This window comes from Pelecanus crispus, chromosome 16 (genome assembly GCF_030463565.1).
Source record: "Pelecanus crispus isolate bPelCri1 chromosome 16, bPelCri1.pri, whole genome shotgun sequence".
NCBI lineage: Eukaryota > Metazoa > Chordata > Aves > Pelecaniformes > Pelecanidae > Pelecanus > Pelecanus crispus.
In genome coordinates, this window is record NC_134658.1 from 4,388,220 (window position 1) to 4,407,377 (window position 19,158).

Consider the following 19,158-nt stretch of genomic DNA (forward strand, 5'->3'; position numbering starts at 1 on the left):
GAAAGATAATAAAACTCTTCATGATACGAAAAGAAATGGTGAAGTACAACCTACTTAAAACTCCCAGTCTGAAGTCCTCAGTAATCTGTCATTACGGCATTCTTTCCGCAGATTTTCAGAATATAAAATGTGTTGAGAAACATCACCCAAAGATAACGGCGCTTTGCTCAGGACAGGGAGCCTTTTCAGTACCGAGTACTCCCTTTTTTGGATTCTTCCATAGTGAAGTGTCTTCCCAAGGGGGAATGCAACTATCTGTCTTGTCTGCCTCTTTTCCTGTTTTTCATGCATCTCTGCAGCCATTGTTTTGCTCCTTCAGGTATCTGGCTTTGAGAGAACAGTAGAAGGGCCAATTCTGGCTCTCATGAAACTCCAGAATATAAATTAGCATCCAAGACTGTGTTTCGAAAATGAGACAGGAAAAAAAAAGGCATTTGATATATCAACAGTTAATAGAACTCTTTGAAGATCAAACCTTGTTATTTTTCTGGCTTGGTTGGTCTGAAGTGCAAATACATGGCACAGTTATTGATTTTTTTTTTTTTTATTATTATTATTATTATTCCAGCTAGCAATTACAGGAAATCAGTACATAAAAATATGGGTTGAGAGCCAGAACAGACATTTTTCACTGAATTAGTTTTTAACAGTTTTCAAGAGCTATCTTATGTAGTCTGGAGACACTGATCATCAGCACAAATAGCAGATCTTGTGTCTGGATTTCTGCCTTGTCCACCCAGAAATGCAGGAGGAGACAGCTCGGTTGTCAGCATCACTATTTCAGCCCATTGTCGTGGGCTGTCAATTCAAATTGCCGAAAAGGCAGCAACCCTTCAGCAGGACTTAAACCAATAGCCCTGCTCATCTTCTGGGCAGGATTTTGTTCTCCAGCACTCGGGCTTCTTCCTCAAGGAAGATGGACAAGGTTGGCTGGTTCAGTAAGATGCTCTTAAAACTAAAAGCAGTTTAGATTATCTGGCTTCCGGTGTGTCGTGTGTCTGGAAGCCTGTGGATAAATGTCTGCATCCAGGTGAAAAGACCAAAGAGAAACTTGAGGTTTGGAGTCTGTAATCCCCTTAGCTCCGAAGTGGACCTCCTTCCCTGCCCCCAGCTACTGGCAGTAAAAAGGGTGAGGAGATTCTGAGGGAAGAGTGATTAGAATCATCTTTTCATTAACCTGATCTTGTTCAAAGACACGATTTATCATCTCTTGCTAAAATCCTGACCTTTGTGTGCAGAAGTGAAGAAGGATGTGTTTTGAATGAGTATCCAGTGCTCCATAACCCCCAGCTGAGGAGGTCAGAGGAGGAATTTGCAGTCAGTGGAAAGATAAATGGAAAAATTGGTAAACACTGTCTGTTACTTAGAGGTTTACATCTGTGGGTGCTGCAAAGGACATGCATCAGGTCAGAGGACATTCTGGAGTTTTTACAAAGTACTTTGACCACCGGGGTTTGAGAGAAAGGGTAAGTCAGCCACTGCAGATAGGAGACTCGGTGGCTGGAGCTGCTCTCGAGCCCCAGCACCGCACTTCTCAGCAGTCGTCGTTAACAAGCTGATGCAGTTGTTGTCCTAAAAAGTAGGTGGTAACCTGCTTGATGAAGGTGACTCTGTAATACCCAGATGCCAAGAAGGATGTCACGTAGTGTAGGAAGAGAGATGTCACGCAGTGGTGTGCTTCAGGTGTGAGACAGTGGTGAACTGGCCGCTGTCCTTGTCCGATGTGAGATCATCTCTCTGCTGTGTTTGGGAGTTTTGCTGTCAGACTGCGGAGTCTGTGTGTTGGCGGAGCTTGTGGTACTATCTGGCCTTTTTTCTGTTAGGGAAGTGCCTCTTGCCCTGGCTGTGAAATGCTCCTCTGCACCGAGGAAGCTCAGACTTCCTCTCGAGTAGTTTTGGGCTGCTGACAAACAGACAGCTTAATCCTCTAGGAAACTCAGATTTTAACCTCTGAATCAGTCTGCTGTGTGAGATCAGGAGCCAAAGCTGCAAAGGCATTTGAATGGTAGATGAAAACTTCAGCACATTTTATTCAGAGCAGGTGACTAGCTCTGAATGCCCAGACTTCTTAGCATTCTGCTTACAATCCTCTCTTACAGCGTCCTGCTCACGGATTCCAAGTTAATATGAAGTTAGAGGCTGTGGACAGAAGAAATCCCATCTTGATAAGAGTGGCAACAATAGTTGACAAAGATGACCATCGCATTAAGGTATGACCTTGCTTCAAAGTGCAGAGCCCTTGTGCTGAGGAATATAGTGATTGGCAGTACAGAAAAAAGACGCATTTGGTATGAGGAGCCTTGCAGATGGTCTAGCCTACAGGCCTGCCCAACTGGAAATTATTTCTGTTGTTTTATTCCTGTTGAAGTCTGATGGAATTGCTTGGTATTGTTAGTTACTGTTTTAATGTAACTGTTTTGAAATAACATTTGACAGCATGATTTTCCATCTCTTAGCTGTTTCTGTGTGATCTGTGCGAGTGAAGGCAGCATTAATGTTCTGCTGGTGGGAAGCTACCTGACAATTTTTTTTTTCCTAGCATACTTAAAGGAAAACCCAAAGCAAGTTAAACCCTGGTGCGTGTGGGAAACAGCTTCCTTCTCCAGTATTAATTTGTTACATAAACGGATTGTAACTGATTCTTTTCACATAAATATATTGCCAGAAAAATCTGTTGTGCTTTGGCTTCTGAGAAATTAAGTATGAGCCAGCGAAAGTGGAGCGCGCACTGATGGAGGCTCCTCAGCCACAGGTCTCCTTCCCGCAGGGTGACGATGAGGGCAGGACTGGAGTTCGCTCCCCATTAGCCATTTGATTGTCAGTCTTATCGCTGTGACTGCAAGCAAAAGTCAAGTTTGGCCAATATATAGTAGCATGATACTCAGTTCATACCTGTTTGATACTTTGCCACATAGGCAGCCCAGTAGCCGTTAAACTGCAGTGATCCTTGGTCTCTGTGAACCTGACCTGGATCTGAGCTATTGCTAGTCCCTTTGTCCAGCAGAAAATTCTGGCTTGTTCACTGCAAAACTCACTGAACCTGTTGGCTTTTATGGTGTTTTGGGATCCTCAGAAAACAAAACAATTAAGTAATTGTGTTTGCACAGGTTTAGTCTTTGAGTATAGAGTGTGCCGGAGCACCCCACGGTCTGTGCTTTCTTGCAGACCCTGTGATTTGACTGTGTCACCAGAATGTGGCTGTTCTGTAAAACATAGGTACAGGGGTCACAAAAACAAATAGTTACACTGAGCACAAAGGACAGTTGTGCTTGACTGAAAGATTGAATGAATCAGCCCCGAGCTGAGCAAGGTGAAACAAAGGGGGAAATTAAAATAAAAGCTGAGTCATGTCCTTAACTGTATCTCTCACTGAGACTGTGTGCTTCTTTTAGATACATTTTGATGGCTGGGACCATAATTATGATTTCTGGGTCGATGCAGACAGCCCTGATGTTCATCCAGTAGGCTGGTGTGCAAAAACTGGACACGCTTTGCAAGTCCCTCTAGGTAAAGTAAATGACATCATATTCTTACGTTGAATCATTTTCCTAAGTGCAAGTCTGCTCTTCAGATGCAGGGAGCGTTTTACAAATCTCTTTAAGTTTTTCTTTCCTATTACCAGGTGCGGTTGATCGAGTGGGAACAGTGGGACAAGCGTGTCCCACTCCAGGCTGCCACGGTATCGGTCATGTCAGGGGACCACGATATGGAACACATTATACGTATGTATATGAGGTCTTCTTATAAGGGTTCTGCCTGCGAGAGTCTGACTGCTGTCCATAATAATAATGCAGCAACAAGCACCTGCACTGCACTGAAATTATCTCAGGGTGTTTATTCTGGAGATAGTTATAACTGCAATTGCAGCTCCCTCTTGTGTCTAAATGTGCTGTTTCATCATAAATTTTGTTTATACCAGTGTAATCATTACAACTGCAATGCAATCCAACATAGATTAATTCACTCCAATTTCTACATTCCAGCATTACTGAAGGAAATTTTTTTGTAAAATAATATACCCAAGAACAGCATGCAGGGAGACAGTTAAAGAGGGAGTGTGGGCAGATTATTAAAGTGTAAGAGTGAGGAGAGCTAGCTCGTGTTTTGTGCTCTGCTTTTTGAGGAAGGTTTTGCTCAATTAAACTATTTTAAAGAGCAAGAAAACAATCTCAGATGGGAGGTCTGAAGATCTAGTAGTATATAATGTGGTAAAGGGCTTTGAATTTTTCAGAGTGAAAGTTGCGGGACTGTCTTATTTTGTGAAATACTGTTCAGCCAGCCAGGCTACAGAGGAATAGCTCTTCTTGTTCTTTGAGGTGACTCTTTAAAAACATGACTTTGGTTTCTAATTTTGCCATGTAGTCCCCTGCTTTCCTGCACCTAAAGCTGGGTAATAACATCTCCTGAGTGTTTCTGGCCTCGCTTTTTCTGGGCTTGTTGATGGATATGTCTGCCTGAGGCTGGTAAGACTGTGTGACTTAAAAACATGCATTGTCATCTCTCTCTCTTTTTTTTTTCTTTTTTCTTTAACACAGGTTAGTTGGCTGTCCATATTCTGATGTGAACCTCAACAGGGAAAACTTGTTACAGGACCGCCTGAGTGGGGAGAGACCTTCCCCTAGCAATAGCATGCAGAAAGCCAAGAGGCTGGAGACTCCTGCCCCGTTTCTGTTGGGAGCAGGAGAGTCTTCTCAGGAGGACTCTCCACAATCCAGGTGAGCTGAAACCTTTTCCTGGGCAGGTACTGGGGAGCAAAACCATTTTACAAGGCTGAAAAACACAGGAATTGGCAGAGAAGCAGCAGAGCATTGAGTTCATCTGTCTGTAGTATTGACCCGTGCCCCAGACACTCTTAACACAGAGCAGTGCACTTTTATACCCTTATATGCCTTAATAGGTTTCTTGATTCCTTAATCCTGCTGCTCTGGTCACATTCCAACAAAGGAAATTGCATTCTGTCTCCATAAATTTTTCCTTGCTGTTTCAATTTAAAATATATTCTTTTCCTTCGTTTCCTGTCCTAAAACTGTCAAGCCAAGGTTATTTTGCACTATTAAACTGTAACTGCAATCAACCCCAGAGTCGGCTGTATTACACCGGTAGGCGTAATAACTATATGTGTATCACTTGGCAAACAAGTTGAGCTCCTTCAGAAATTTTATTTTCTTACACGAAAATCTTGGAATTGAGTATCATTGAAGCAAACTGTGTATTAGTTCTTGGACTGCAGGAGGCAGTTAAAATGTGTCATGGGACAGACCTGGACATGAAGGCTTTTATTATTGTCGCCTTTAGTCTGTACGAGTCCAGTCTCACTAGAGCAAACTCCAGCAATACTTTTGGTCTTTGTTGTATATGAAGGCTTATATACATTTTAAAGTTCATTTGTTTTGCTTGGATTTGCAACATTTTCAAGCTATATTTGGTCAGAAAAAGGGAATACTTCTCTCCCCTTCCTGGCGTACATGGCCAAAGTTTGCCTCCTCCCGTCCCAGAAATGTGCAGGGGTCTCCATTTGCTAATCTCGGCCCCCCCACTGATTGCATTTCAGTGGCCCTGTTACCATAAAGCTCTCTCGGGAGCTTTGCGATTCTCCCAGAATAAATGGCATTCTAAAATTGTGATATATTTCTGTTCTAAGTGTTTCATTTCCTGATGGTGGGAGGCCTGAATTCGGTATGCAAATCTGATAACACCCTACTGCTTGTACTTCCTTGGGCAACTGTGTAGCTCAGTTTATGCATCAAACTCAGTCATGGAGACTCTTCAGTGTTATCCAGAGGTATCAAGATTCAAAAATCTTAAATCTGTTGATCTCATCATAACACATGCTTCAGTGGGTTTCTTGTAGCTGCTGGGATCAGAGCTTCCATCCACAGGGGCTGATTTATTTCACATAATCTCTCTCAATCCACGCTGAAGAGTAAAAAAGCGCTTTGTAGTGTGCCAGTCGTGATGGCGGGGGAGAGGAAAGCTGCTACCACTAGGTGGTAGTTGTTGCTCTCACTTGCAAGAAGCAGCCAGCCTTGCTCTCCTGCGGGAAAAGGGAACAGAGGATGTCAGTTTAGCTACTGTCATTTATCTGTCTTTCCAGAAAATCTGCACAAGACAGTGAGAAGTCATGTCAAAGCAGTGTTCACAGTCTGTCGGAACAGTCTGAAAACAATCAAGAGAGAGACTGGGTAGAAGAGGATTCCTGTGCAGACATCAAAGCCAAACCGAAAAAGTAAATAACATTTTTGTGAGGTATTTTCATGCATTAACAGTTGTGTTCCTTGATGCTATATCTGAAATACAGATGTAAATCATAACTTAGAACAGCCCAATTTGATCAGAGATTTGCAGCGTAGTGTTTTAGAATGACATGGTAAATCTCCTCCCTCTTCCCATTATTTTGGGCCCTCTCTTTCCTGCAGTAAACTCAAATCTGAGTTTATGAATTTAATAGCACGGTCCTTAGCTGAGAAAGAGAGGTCAGGGACGGAGCAGTGCTATTGCTTACTTTAACAGGGCAAAGTTTTTGGTTCCTAAAAGTCCCATTAATCTCTGTATAGAGAAGAAATTATATTAATTTGTGTATCTTTTGAAATGTTTTGTGATTGATGCTTTCAGGCTTGGGTGCTCGCATGCCTATATAAAGTTCCAGCTGGTGAAACAGGAAAGCAATGGGAAAGGTTAGTTAAATTTTATTTCTTTTTCTCTGTGTGTGCATATATGTGCAATATGCCACAGTCACAAGGAGCATTTAAAACTTTACAGCTTTTTTGTCTGATTCCACAGTCAAGAGAAAGCACATGCTGGAGGCGATGGTAATGGTAGTCTTTCTTCCTTTAAAATGAGGAGGAAGGGTAAAATTACTTACAAGTGAAATATTTAATACTTTGTAGAGTGAAGCCTCATATTTATTAACTGAGAAGACAGGCTTGCACCATCTCTTGTACCACCGTATATTCTTCTGAAGTGGCAAGGGGTTTTTGTTCCCCAAGCAGTTGGTGGCCGTTCTGCTGACAGAGCCAGCAGAGGTGACAACGGAGACTTGGTCAAAACCAGGCAGGTAGTTTAAGTTCCATTGACTTCTTTCTTTAGACCTCACTGGGTATTCAGAAACATATTTAGAATCATTTTGGGTGGTGACTTTCTTTAAGGCTCTCCTAAGGATGACAAATAAAACAAAAAAATTAAATGGAAGAACAATGCCTTTTTTTTTCTGGTATGTGACAGGTTAAGTTTTAAGAGAAGCTTTCTGATATCACTTTAGCAAACCATATGCTTAACTTTCAGATTTACTATAAAAAGCTCTTTCAGAGAACTGAGCTGACCAGGCTTTTAGGAGGATTTAACATGGTAATAAGTCTCCAATCAAAAATAGCTAAGCAGACACAAACTGGGACAGGTGCCTAGCTTTTTTTTTTTTTTTTTAATACTCATTTCTACCTAGTGCTGACTTCTGTAGTCAGAGCTGGAGAAGTCTGCCAGCTATGAGCTGCAGTTGCAGCTGGCAGGGAAAGCTGTCTGCTCTCCCTTTGCATTCACCTTAAACAGAATGATGGAAATCAGCAGAGGGATATTCTGCAATAATCAGCTGACCTGTAATTTCACAATTACCCAGAGCTTTTGTCCCGTCTGTATTTAAACTATTAGAACATTGCTTCCTTCTCAAAGGGAAAATAATTTCTTTAGATTGTGGTTTGGATGCTTACCCCCGAGGATTTGGGATTAGTGAAGAAAAGGAGGCGGTCTGTGGCAGAAGCAGCACTCACCCCTCAGGGACGTGGCAGCCCGTAAATCCTCGGGCACAAACGGGACCTCCTGGGGCCGGAGGTGGGGGCCCAGCCGGCTGCTGCCCCCGCCACCGGGGAGGTGCGGGGAGCAGGGGACAGCCCTCCCAGGAGCAGTGTCCTGTGCCCCGCTGACACCAGCAGCATCAGCTCCTCAACTGAGCAGTTCTTACTCAGGCTTTATTTTTTTTTTAAATCTTCCCTCTTTAATCTCATTATTAGAAATAGAGATCTATATTTGATGCTGTCCCACGTCCTTTGGGAGGTGGAGACGCGATAAGGTGACACAGCTGGGGACAGGGGAGTGACCTTTCGCTAGATCAGGCTCTGCCTCCAGTGCTGCTTTCACTTCGGCTGGTGAGGAGCAGGCAAATCGTGGAAATTTGCTTTTTCTTTACAATAGTTTTCCTTTGTGCTTTACACGTAGCGACTGGCGCACCCCACAGATCCTTGCACACCATCCTACTAACAACTGTTTGTGCTAACGCTGAGCAAACCCAGCAGAGGCGAGCGGCAGCCCTCCCGGTGCTGGGCATGCCAAACCTTTCCGAAGGCAGGAACGAAATGGGAATTTTGTACGGTTGCCACGGGATGGCGCCGGGCAGCCTGCGCACCCTGCGCACAGCCTGGCAGGGTGGGGGGCGAGGGGACAGCACATGGTAACCGCTGTAAACCAGAGGAATATTTCCCATCTTGTTTCCGTCCTCTGCTTCGCTTCCTGTTGTATAACCAGGCAAGTCCCTGTAGGACCATGACTCTGCACTACTCGAGTGATCTCATTAGGGAGGGGTGATTTCTTCCTTTTTTTGCCTTGATTTTTAAAGCTTCTGTCACTTGACACATGAGGAAGGAGTCGATGTCTGAAGGTAACGTGCAGCACTCCTGGCCTGGCAGTCTCCTGGGGAGGCGGCGAGCCCAGGCCATCAGCTGGCACGCGTAGCGCTCTTCGCAGGCTGGCTACAGCTGGGAGCTGGAACAATGCCATTCCTTTCCAGCCGAAGATGCTGTTACCAGAACTCCTCCACCTTGTCAATAAAATGCTGCAAACATCTTCTCTGTTAGCAGCATGACATCATTTTCCAGGGAAGAAGCTACCGATAAAGCCTTGAGCCTGGCAATCTTATCTTATCTTTTTTTTTTTCCTTCCTCCTTCTCGGGAGGGTGGGAAGAATGCCCTGAAAGCTCAGCGTGCCATGCAGTAGCCGTGCCTGGCTGTCTGCTCACCCTGCCTTGCTTTTCCCTCCAGAGTGTGACCCTTCCTCCTGCTTTGTTGTAATTGCTCCTACCTGAAGCCTTGCTCTGACTTGTCTCGCTTCCTTTTCCAGACCCTGATTTGGATCTCCAGCAGGCCCTCCACCAGTCCATCTTCATGCCTTCCCTGGCCTCTAGCCCGACCCACCGCCTCCATCTCTGCTGGGAGCAGCACTGCAAGCTCTTGCCAGAGGTCTCGGGCCTCACGGCCAAACATGTGGCCAAGTGGACTGTGGAAGAGGTGAGTTACCTGTTCCCTGTTCCGCTCTAGGGGTGCGGGAATGACAGAGCCCTCCTCTTCTGGAGTGCTAATTGGAAGACAACTTTCCTTTCCTCTCCTAGGCAGTGCTTTTCTGTTTGCTTTGCATATGACATAGCTGACTCAGCTAGAAGTTATACCCAAGTCCCTTTATAAGGGAGGGGAAGGATCCCTGTTAACGCTCTGGTGTCCATGGCTTGTTTCCCTGATTAGCATTCCCTCCCTTTCTTTGTTTATTTACCCCTTGATCTTTTAGTCCTCGGGCCTGAAACATGATTCTGACAGCAGATTCCATTTCTCTCTGATCTCCCTCCCCCTCTCCCTTGACTTTGCTGCTGATTCACTTTTACATTGCAGTTAATTCCAAACTGCACTGTGCGTGCCCACTCCTCCTGCGTCTCTCTGCCTGATTCCCCTGGAACAGAGCTGCCCACAGCCTGACCTGATTTCTGACAGAGGTAGCTGTGCAGCTGTGGATACGTCTCTGCAGTCCTAGCTCTTGAGATGTCTCCTGTAACTAGGTAGCGTGTGAAAAAGCCGGTATCTTTGGTGTGCTGAGTAGTTGGTTTTTGCCTCGATGCCTTGGGCATAAATAATATTTGTATCTCCACTTGGGAAGTGGTGACAGTTTGGATCCTGGCACTTAATCGCAGGCCATTTAATTCAAGAGAAGTCTGCTGTAATGTTGTGCTTGCAAGGATGTAGGTAATCTGCAAAGCAGGAAAAAGGCACCCTTCATGATGCACAGAGGATCTTCAGAGACTTTTAGAAAGTGCATTTTCCCTAAGTGCCTCTTACATCAGACAAATCCAATCTTGACTTTGCTCTTTATGCTGGAGGTCAGCTAGGAGTCTGGTGGGATTGCAGGATCACAGGAACAGGAACCACAGCAGTTGTGAGGGGGTTAGAGTAATTAGTGTGGTTGTTTTAAAACTTGGTCCTTTTTTGTTAGGGGCTGGGTTTGGGTTTTTTTTTTTTGGTAATGAAAATGTGTTTGAATTAGCCTCATAGCAAGGAGGAAAAAATCTCCCTGAAAGATTTGCTGTTCATATCCTTCTTTTGAGAAAGCTTCCGATGATTTTTCCAAAAGGTCTTACAGAAAATCAATAAAGGCAGAAGGAAGTTAATCCTCTGACATGAAAATCAGAATCTCTTTCTTTCAGATAAAACGTGGAGGCTGATTCATGGAAGAACAGAGTCAGGATACAAGCCAAATAAAATTTGTCCTTTGCAGTTGACCTTTAAAGCAACTGCTGGGTAAATTTAACTGGGATATTAGTTTGATAACAGATGAATGTAAGCAGGGACCACAGGCATGAATGCAGGGCACTCTGGATGTAGCGATTCAAAACCCAGAATACACTGAACTGTGCTCTGCGCTGCAGCCCAAAACAACTGATGAAGTTTCGACTGCCAGTAGGAGTGTGAATAGCACATTAAAAAGATGAGTTGCAGCACCACAATGGACTGGCTAAAGTCATTACAGGTTTTGTCTTGAATTTCAGTAAAGTGGATCTGGTTTTGCAAATTACGTTCATCACAAATTCCCATAGGAATCAATTTGGCCTTTGTATGAGCGCTCGCAGGATCAGCATGTGCAGTAAAATGTAGCCGCAGGTCTGGAAGATGAAAGCAGCAGGACTCTCTGTGTTTTAGTGAGTCCAAAGTAGATTTGATCTGTTGGCATTTGGGCTCCTAACATCTTCCTACAGGGCAAACATTTGCCTTTGAGTTGTGCTTTGAACTCTGCTGCACAAAGGAGGCCATTCTGCTGATCTGAAACAAGAGTAATGGGGGTGTAAAATTCTCCTTTGGTTTCAGACTGAAGAACTTTTTATTTTATAAAACCCACATGAAGGAAGAAAATGCTGCTTTAATTCTCTCTTGGTTGAGAACAGCTGACATGGCAGAGCAGCAGCAGTGTTTAGGGGCCCTGAAGCTAAGAAACTCTCGGTAACATTGAACAGTCAACAAGAGTAGTTACTTTAATGCAGCTTTGTTATTTATTGAAAGCTTCCTGTCATGTTTTCAGAGCACAGCTAGTGAAGGATATCGAATCACAGAAGAACATTAATACGTGCTGGAGTTGTGCTGTTTGTTAGTTAATCCTGCATCAGTTGCTAATACCCTGGGGGGGACTGTCCTTGTGCTAATTGCTTGTGGGTTAGTAAATCCCAGTTAAACCCAGCTCCTCTCTGCATAGTCTCACGAGGCGTTGTCAGTTCTCCTACAGCTTGATATTAAAGGGGTGCCGTGTGAGGCTACCTTCCAACTTTACCAAAAAGATATACCAGTACTGTGCTGATTTCAGTGTATCGCACACATCTGGGATTGCCTCAGCACCTTCCGTATGGGCCGCATGGAGTTTCTATGGTGTTCTCAGAATTACGTAAAGCTCTTTTTCAGCCCCTTTCTCTTTACCAACATGCAGTCGTAGTGTAAGACGCTTCCACCAGATAGCTCTGTGAGCGCTGAGGTTGTTACCAGCAGGAAGGGCAGGCAGGCGTTCACCTCCTCAAAGGGAAAGCCCTGATCTGCCTGATCCCACTGTGCTCCTAACCTGTCCGACACCTCTCCCACCCTCATCCTGAGCCGCTCCGGCCTCACCCTTTCCCTTGGTTCAGGGCTTCACTGCCACCATTGTGGGGCTGTGTTGGTTTCCACCAGCCCACGGTGTTACTGTGTTTTGGCCTTGCGTACCCGAGCCTCCCTTGTCCCTCAGCTGCCACGTCTTGGTTTGGGGACTCTCCCTCCCCAGCAGTGATGGGACGGGCAGGTCCCTGCGGCTCGTGGAACCCAGGGTCTCGTATCCTGGGGACCTTCTCTCCTGTATTCTCCTCTGGCATCCTCCTTCCCTCTCTTTTCTCCATTCTGGTAAACCCCAGGCCTCCCGTTTGTTTCAAACGCCACTCCTGTGGCACAGAGTGCTTGCAGTGCCTGTACAGATGACTCTGGGACAGATCAAAGGCCTGTCACTGAGTGTCCGTGGCAATAGCCAGCAGCAATTGTGCAGAGAGGGACACAGGGGCAAGGCAAGCTCAGGTCATTCCCCGGAGATTGCTACCAGCCTCTCAATACCATAGACGCTAAAGGGCACTTACTGTCTTGCCCCCAGGGGTCTAGCCATCTCTTAAATTCTGGAAGGTACCAGACCCTGCAGATGGATTTTCACTTGTGTTTTAATTATAAGAAAAGGGGAGGGGGGATTCAAAAGGAAAGTAGTATTTTGTTGTCTGTTTATAATAGGAGTTTGCACTTCTACAGAACAAAATTCGGAGTCACTGCCCAATGGAGATGTGGATTTTAGGAGTTCCCTTTAAGATGGAGCTGTCTCTGCTGGCAGGAGATAAGGGCAAAACGTGAGAGGCATGCCCTGCTTTCAGCTTATGTAACAGAAACAATGGGAGTCAGCTGTTCACCAAAAATCGGCTTCTGCCGGGGTAGAGCAAAACCGGAGGGCACGCTGACAGCTCCGTTCCTGCGTGGTCGGAACTGGGGGAAGGGAACGAGTATTAGTCAAGTGGTGGGATCAGCTGGAAAAAGCAGTGACACGATTTAGGAGAGAGTCTGGCAACCGTGAGTTAAAGGGAAGCTTGTATTTTGACAGTGAACCCTCCTAACTATTTGTCTGTTTGTGTTCATGGAAGAAATGTCATATCTGTAATAACTCAAATGAATATGCCTTCTGAAACAGAGCTGTTCCTGCAAGGGAGCATCCAATTAGCATGAGATGTTTGATCTGATTATGCCTCGATATACAAATCTTCTATGAACCAGTGAAGCTACAGCTGGAGAAGACAATACATATTAAGTCATCCTCCGCTGCATTCAGGACTGCTCCTTGCACTACTTAGTGTTATATAATGTAATCCAAGGGCTGCTTGCATGTCTCCGGGGAGATTATTCCAAATGTTAACAGATTTCCTGCTTAGAAAGGTTTTCCCTAATGTGAAATGTAAAATTAACTTTTACTCGTTTAATCCTGTTGGTTCCATGGATCCTGTGCACCCACCACGCATTAAATAAAACCAAAACTCCTTTCCTTCCCAGCTCTTCTGCCTTCTGCATGTTGGTAAACCAGCAGTACTCATTCGGTTGGTTTATGTTGTCTCTTAAAGGAAGGTCATCATGGGAAACTGTCTAAATTCTTATTTCTTTTAAATTTTACTTTCCAGCAATACCATAGAGAAAGTGAAGTTGTGGATGGTTTTAGAATAGGATAGCTATATACGGCTTTTAATCTGTGAAAATATTCTTGATGTTTTATAAAAATCCTTTTGAACAATGGAGAAATGGGGCTTTTACAGAAAGATAAATGGTCAAAAGGCAATACGGAAAGTATTCTAGGTAACCAATATGGAAAGGATATATAGGTATATGCTTTGCAGGGGTGTTGCAGCAACAACCCAATAATGTTTTTCATATATACCCTTCATTAATGGAGAGTTGTAAGTATTAAAGTTTTTTAAAATTCTTGCATATAGAACTCATATACAGGAATATGACCTTTTTGCTTGATGATACCCCATTTTAATTGTCCATATTTCTCTTTTCCCAAATGTAATTCCAGGTGGTAAGCTTCATCCAGCGTTTACCTGGTTGCAAAGAGCAAGCATCTGTTTTCAGGGAAGAGGTAAGTCAAGTCTGCCCGAATCCTGTGCTGTGCCGCTGGCGGGTCCGATGGCAGTGAGGTGGTTTTGTACCCCTGTTACTCTGAGCTCCAGTCAGAGAGCACAGACGTGCTCAGACTTGTCATTAAAGAGCCTGTGGCATTTAGGAGGCAGCTTCAGCATCGAGCTGAATTCCAGCATGGCTAATTGCATTCTGCTGCTTTAAATTTCCCCTGCAGTTCCAATCAAGGAGCTTATGCTTAACATCCTGTCTTGGACTATGGTGCAGTGGGTTTGGCATCGTTATAAAGATGTCCTGTTGGAATGGTGCAGTGAAGATCTCATCTGCTCCCCCTAACGAGCACATATGCCTGCTTCTCTTGGTGAGGCTGGCAGTCGTAGGGTTTCCCAGGAATCGCTGGCTTCCCCCATGGGCTGCGGAGAGAGCAGGAGGGGAAGCTTCCCTTGAACAAGCAGGGGTTGGGAAATCAGAGCATGTCCTGCATGCAGTGTGTCCTGCCTTTGCTGCCACTTGCTGGGCTGGGCTCTGTCCCCTGTTACGGTGCATTCACCGTGGCTTCTGAGAAACCACAGCTAGTGCAGGATATGGCTGTCCTCTTTCTTAGCACGCTTCTTTGCATGGATCATAGACACTTGGGCTCTGTTGAGTGCTTTGGCTTCCAGCTACATTGCAGGTATGACTTGGAGATTCTTTATGAGCCCCTGATAAATTTGCGCAGATGTACCTCCCTTCCTATCATCACAGCTCTACTGCTCTGATTGTAAGAGCTTGAGGGAAGAGGCTGTACCTTCTCTGTTCTGTGCGGCGCTGAGCGCACCCTCTGTACTGAGGAAAAGCATTGCACGTTGTAGCGACTGTAAAGGGCAGGGTTTTAATAGATGACTGCTCCCCAGAGCTGGCTTTCTTTCAGGATGAATCCGGCTGTAATGCAGTTTATGGGATTTATGCATCTGTGTTTTTTGTTTTCGCTTGTTTTAAAAAACATGCACACACACACAAAATATAAAGCAAAGAAATGGAGGCTTGCAAAAAGCTCTATTCACAATGTAACAATAGAGTGGAAAACTCGTTAATTGAATATAGTGGGAATAAAGAACTTTATTTGACTGAACCAATCTGTCAGTGTAGCTGAGTGTAAAAGGTGCATCCTGATTTCCAGTGAAGATGTATTTAGAGGTGAGGGTTTGGTAGGTAAGGTGTAACTAGCAAATCTTCTAATGAATCCAAGCATTCACGATGTATTTTATTTCTTCTAGCCATAATTTAACCGGGTCCTGAACACAGCGACTGCTTTCTGGTTCAGAGAGTGGATAGCCAATGTTCTATTTTAATACCTTACTTTCTGCAGTCTCAAAGTATGATTCCCTATGCCAAATGAGAGGGGCTTGAGTTGTTTTTCAGGTTTATGCTCAAACCAAATTGTCAGTTTGAAATTAAAACCCTTTTAGCAGTTTGGCTTTGGCCAGAATTCAGGTGTGAGTGACGGGACTGCTGAGCTCCACTCGCGTTGTCCATTAGCTGTAATCAGGCCTTTGAGTGCTCGCCGTTCAGGATAAATAAATCCCTTGCAGACTTCTCTTGGCGGGGGGCGGGGAGAGGGATAAGTTGCTGCTTACATTAGGAACGAAGAGAACAAATTGTGCACAGAATTTTAAAAACCGTCCAAATAAGATGGAACAAAGAAATGAATAATAAAGCACAGGCGCTGATATTGTGCTTGTTTCTAGGTCCAGTTCAGGGAAGGTCTGTTTAAAATAGGCATCTGAGGCAATGCAGTGAAAATGAAGCATAGAAATAATATTGGACTCAAAACCATTTTGAAACGTAGGGCTGTTTTCCAGCAGTTTTCTGCTACTCTTGACTCTATATTATTTAATCTAAGCAGCAGTCCATTTGTTTCAAGCTATTTTTAACATGTTCATTGCAGTAGTGTAGACTCTAGGCAGCTTGCAAATAAGATTCGGGGATGTTGTGCGGCCATCTGTGGACTGGGAGCACTGCTGTCATTTCCAGTGTACATACTGGGAGGTTAAGTAACTTGCTAACGGTCTCTTGTGTGGTTAGAGAAGGGGAAACCAAATCTCCTGGCTCCCAGCTCTTTACTTTAATTATATGTTTGTCCAAGTTTCTTCGGTGTATCCTCTTCCACCAGTCGTTGACGTCCAAAAAAGTTCTAGTTAGGAAGACCACAGAACTAGAAGAGTTGTTATTCTGGATGAGTTGAGTGCCCGGTGTTGTCTGCTGCACTGGTGAACATCAAGCGAGAGGATGAGATGCTGTCAGTCCCTGTAAATGGACTTTAATGGAATAACGTAGGGAGACACATATTGTTTGTCTGTGTCCATTAATCTTTGGCTTCTTCCCTGCAGCATTTGGGGTTTATATTAATTATATCTGTGTTGTCTCTGTGGATGTTCTTGTAAACCCAAGTAAATTTTTAACCTCTTCTTAAAATAATATGATTTCACTCGCTGCTACCTAGAACATCCTGTATTTTCACAAGGTAGTATGTTTTTCGCTTGCTTTCTTTGAATCTAATCGAGTAGCTCCTTGCTGATAGATTAGGAGAGTGCATATGTAAGTCCAGACAGATGACATGTCTTTACTGTGCCTTGTTTTATATAGCATATGATCTCTTTTGCCATGTGCTCAGCAAGCCCATTTAGTGTCATTGAAGATGATTTCACAATAGCCTGCTGTTTCTCTTTAAACAGAGACTTGTTGTCTATGGGCATAGTATGTACTAGTTGTGAGAGTAGTCAGATATTGACATCTCAGGAATTTTTCTCATCTGTAAGCTTTTTAGTAGAGCTGACCAAAACCAGCAGAAAAAAAGCGGGTTTGGCTTTAAATTTTACCCTGAACAACTTAACAGGAGTCGAAGAGTCTATGCAATGACAGTATGTGATGAATGCACTAGGAAATGGTGATTTTATATTTCTAATCATCACAGATCAGTGTAATATATTAGTTCTTGGATAGCTGCCTCCTGAAGGACTCACATTCTGGATTTCCTGATCTAACTTCTGGCCACAGATTGTGAATAGGCTGTAGGATTTTTGACAGTTGTTGGCTTTTTAGAGCAATTATATTGAATAAAAAGTAGTGAATCAGCATCCTCCTCCTCATGGTCTCTCCATAAGCCTTGCCCACACTCGGGCTTCTCTGTTTCTAGAAAAAGGGCTGCTGGATGAGGCCTGAGACCCTTGGAAAGGGCAGCCTGCCTGGACACCTCACAGGGGTGTGGGTGCCAGAACGAGGGAGAAGTACAAGGTTTCAGTCTTCAGAGCTGTGTTTGTACTTTGATTCCTCAGATCCAAGTATGTTGTTTCATTGAATGACCAGAAGTGAGAATCCTGCCTATCTCTTGGTGGTAATCTTTATCTTACGTTGTGTTTCCAACCTCTAGCAGATAGATGGTGAGGCCTTCCTGCTCCTGAACCAGAGCGACATAGTTAAAATACTCAGTATCAAGCTGGGTCCTGCCCTGAAGATCTACAATGCCATTCTCATGTTCAAGTCCGCAGAAGACAACTGAGAAGAGCCCTTTGGCAGAGCCCATGAGGAACTGACAGGGAGCAGATCTTCAGCTGAGAGCATTACAGTGTGCCGAACAGGCAGATTGGGACTCAGATGTATTTTAAGTAGAACTTATTAAAATATTTTGAGGACATAAAAATCCTGCCACAGTCTGGAATATGGGGCAGCTTCACTTCCAAGAAGAGGATATTACTATATTTTGTAATTGAATTTGGTTTTGATATATCAATCTCTTTTTGAGATCTAGAAGAAACCTCCGGTTATAAGGGGAATCCAGGGTCACATTGGTGGAGCTGCAATAGCAAGAAGAAAGCTATGAGTAAAATGACTGCTGTGTCCAATGATAGTGCCTGAAAGAGGGACTGAGTTATCACCAGCATGTTTAATATATTCTCTATGTCTAAAAACTCTGAAAAGAGGGTAAGAAAATAGGGGAAGGATGCACTTCAGAGCAACTCACCTGTATCCTTCAATGCTGTGACTCAAGAGCTGACCTTTTCAGGACTGGTTTTTAAATTCCATTTTCTCCTACTGATCCTAGTTGTTCTAATACCCCTGGCTATTGGGCTGCTTACGCCACAGCAGAAGGGTACCGTGGGCAAAGGGCTGCCATCAGTGGCGACTTGCATCGTTTCTGGTAACAAGCAAAATGTGCTCATTCATGCCACCGGGCGGTGGAAAGCAAGCCCTGTGTAGGTAGGCTTTGGGTAGGCAAAGATCTCTCATAAAGTTGTCTCCTACAGGAGACAAGAGAGAAATATTTTAACTGTAATTCTCCCGTCAGTGCTTTTGTGCAACTGCTGTCTGGACCAGGAACATCTTAGGGCAAAATAGCACAATCAGGAGCACTTGGGAGTTTGATGGGTTCATTCTTATCCTCCCCACTGTCAGCCAAATGCTAGGAATACGAGTTGGAAACCCAGCAGTGACCAGCATATGCGTATGGATGCAAACAGATTTCGTAGAAACAATTTGCTTTAATTTTTGAACAATCAAAACTCATGACCGCTTAGTGCTTTAGCCTTTTCAGCCTCGGGGTGGACTTTGGTCTGTTCTACCAAAGAGTCCGTGTGCTGTAGCAGCAGGGCACCCGCTCCTCTGCCTCGCTGGTGGCGAGGCAGGCAGAGCACACAGGGAAGTTTGACTGGAGGGGAATCAGGGTTTGAGCAGACAGCAAAACGAGCTAAGAATTACTTCTTAAAAGAGAGCTAATCTGCGTCAGGGAGGAAGCAAAGCTTGTGGCTGCGTTCCTGTGCTCTCCTGGCGGTACAGGGGCACGAGTATTTCCTGCTGCACTGGAAGTCAGAGCAGAGTTTTATGTACATGCACCTAAGACTGCGATGTCCTCGATGGGGAATTTCCACAGCGTTACTTCCAGAGCCATCCTCTTACAGTGGAAGCCCTGGGAGAAGTGGTGAGCCTTGCCGGGGCTCCGCTCAGCGTTTCCGTTTGTGCCTGGCAGCACGCTAGCTCGTGACTCTTCCTCTGGCCACCGTCCCTGATAGATATTTGGCTGTTCTGGAGTTTAGCTAGAACCGTCTTAGCTAGGGAAGCCTTTTCACCCCCCCAGTCAGAGCTGCCAGGCTGGACCCTGTGTGCATGAACCCCTCCGAGCGCTCTAAGTGTGCGTACACGGTGTTGCCGGAGGCAGGCGTGCCGCCAGCCTCGGCCCTCAGGGCGTTGCCTGATGAGATGTTG

The 19,158-nt window shown here is 44.7% G+C and overlaps 1 protein-coding gene across 1 annotated transcript in view; it reads left to right on the top strand.

The window, feature by feature from the left end:
- LOC104038742 (lethal(3)malignant brain tumor-like protein 4) overlaps window positions 1-17,458 on the top strand; it is a 37,367-nt gene extending 19,909 nt beyond the window's left edge. Inside the window, exons 13-21 of the mRNA XM_075721893.1 lie at window positions 2,100-2,210; window positions 3,393-3,507; window positions 3,623-3,722; window positions 4,536-4,715; window positions 6,095-6,226; window positions 6,613-6,674; window positions 9,104-9,270; window positions 13,859-13,921; window positions 17,330-17,458. Coding sequence (XP_075578008.1) covers window positions 2,100-2,210; window positions 3,393-3,507; window positions 3,623-3,722; window positions 4,536-4,715; window positions 6,095-6,226; window positions 6,613-6,674; window positions 9,104-9,270; window positions 13,859-13,921; window positions 17,330-17,458 — 1,059 coding nt within the window. The remainder of the gene's footprint in view (window positions 1-2,099; window positions 2,211-3,392; window positions 3,508-3,622; window positions 3,723-4,535; window positions 4,716-6,094; window positions 6,227-6,612; window positions 6,675-9,103; window positions 9,271-13,858; window positions 13,922-17,329) is intronic.
- The last annotated feature ends 1,700 nt before the right edge of the window (window positions 17,459-19,158 follow it).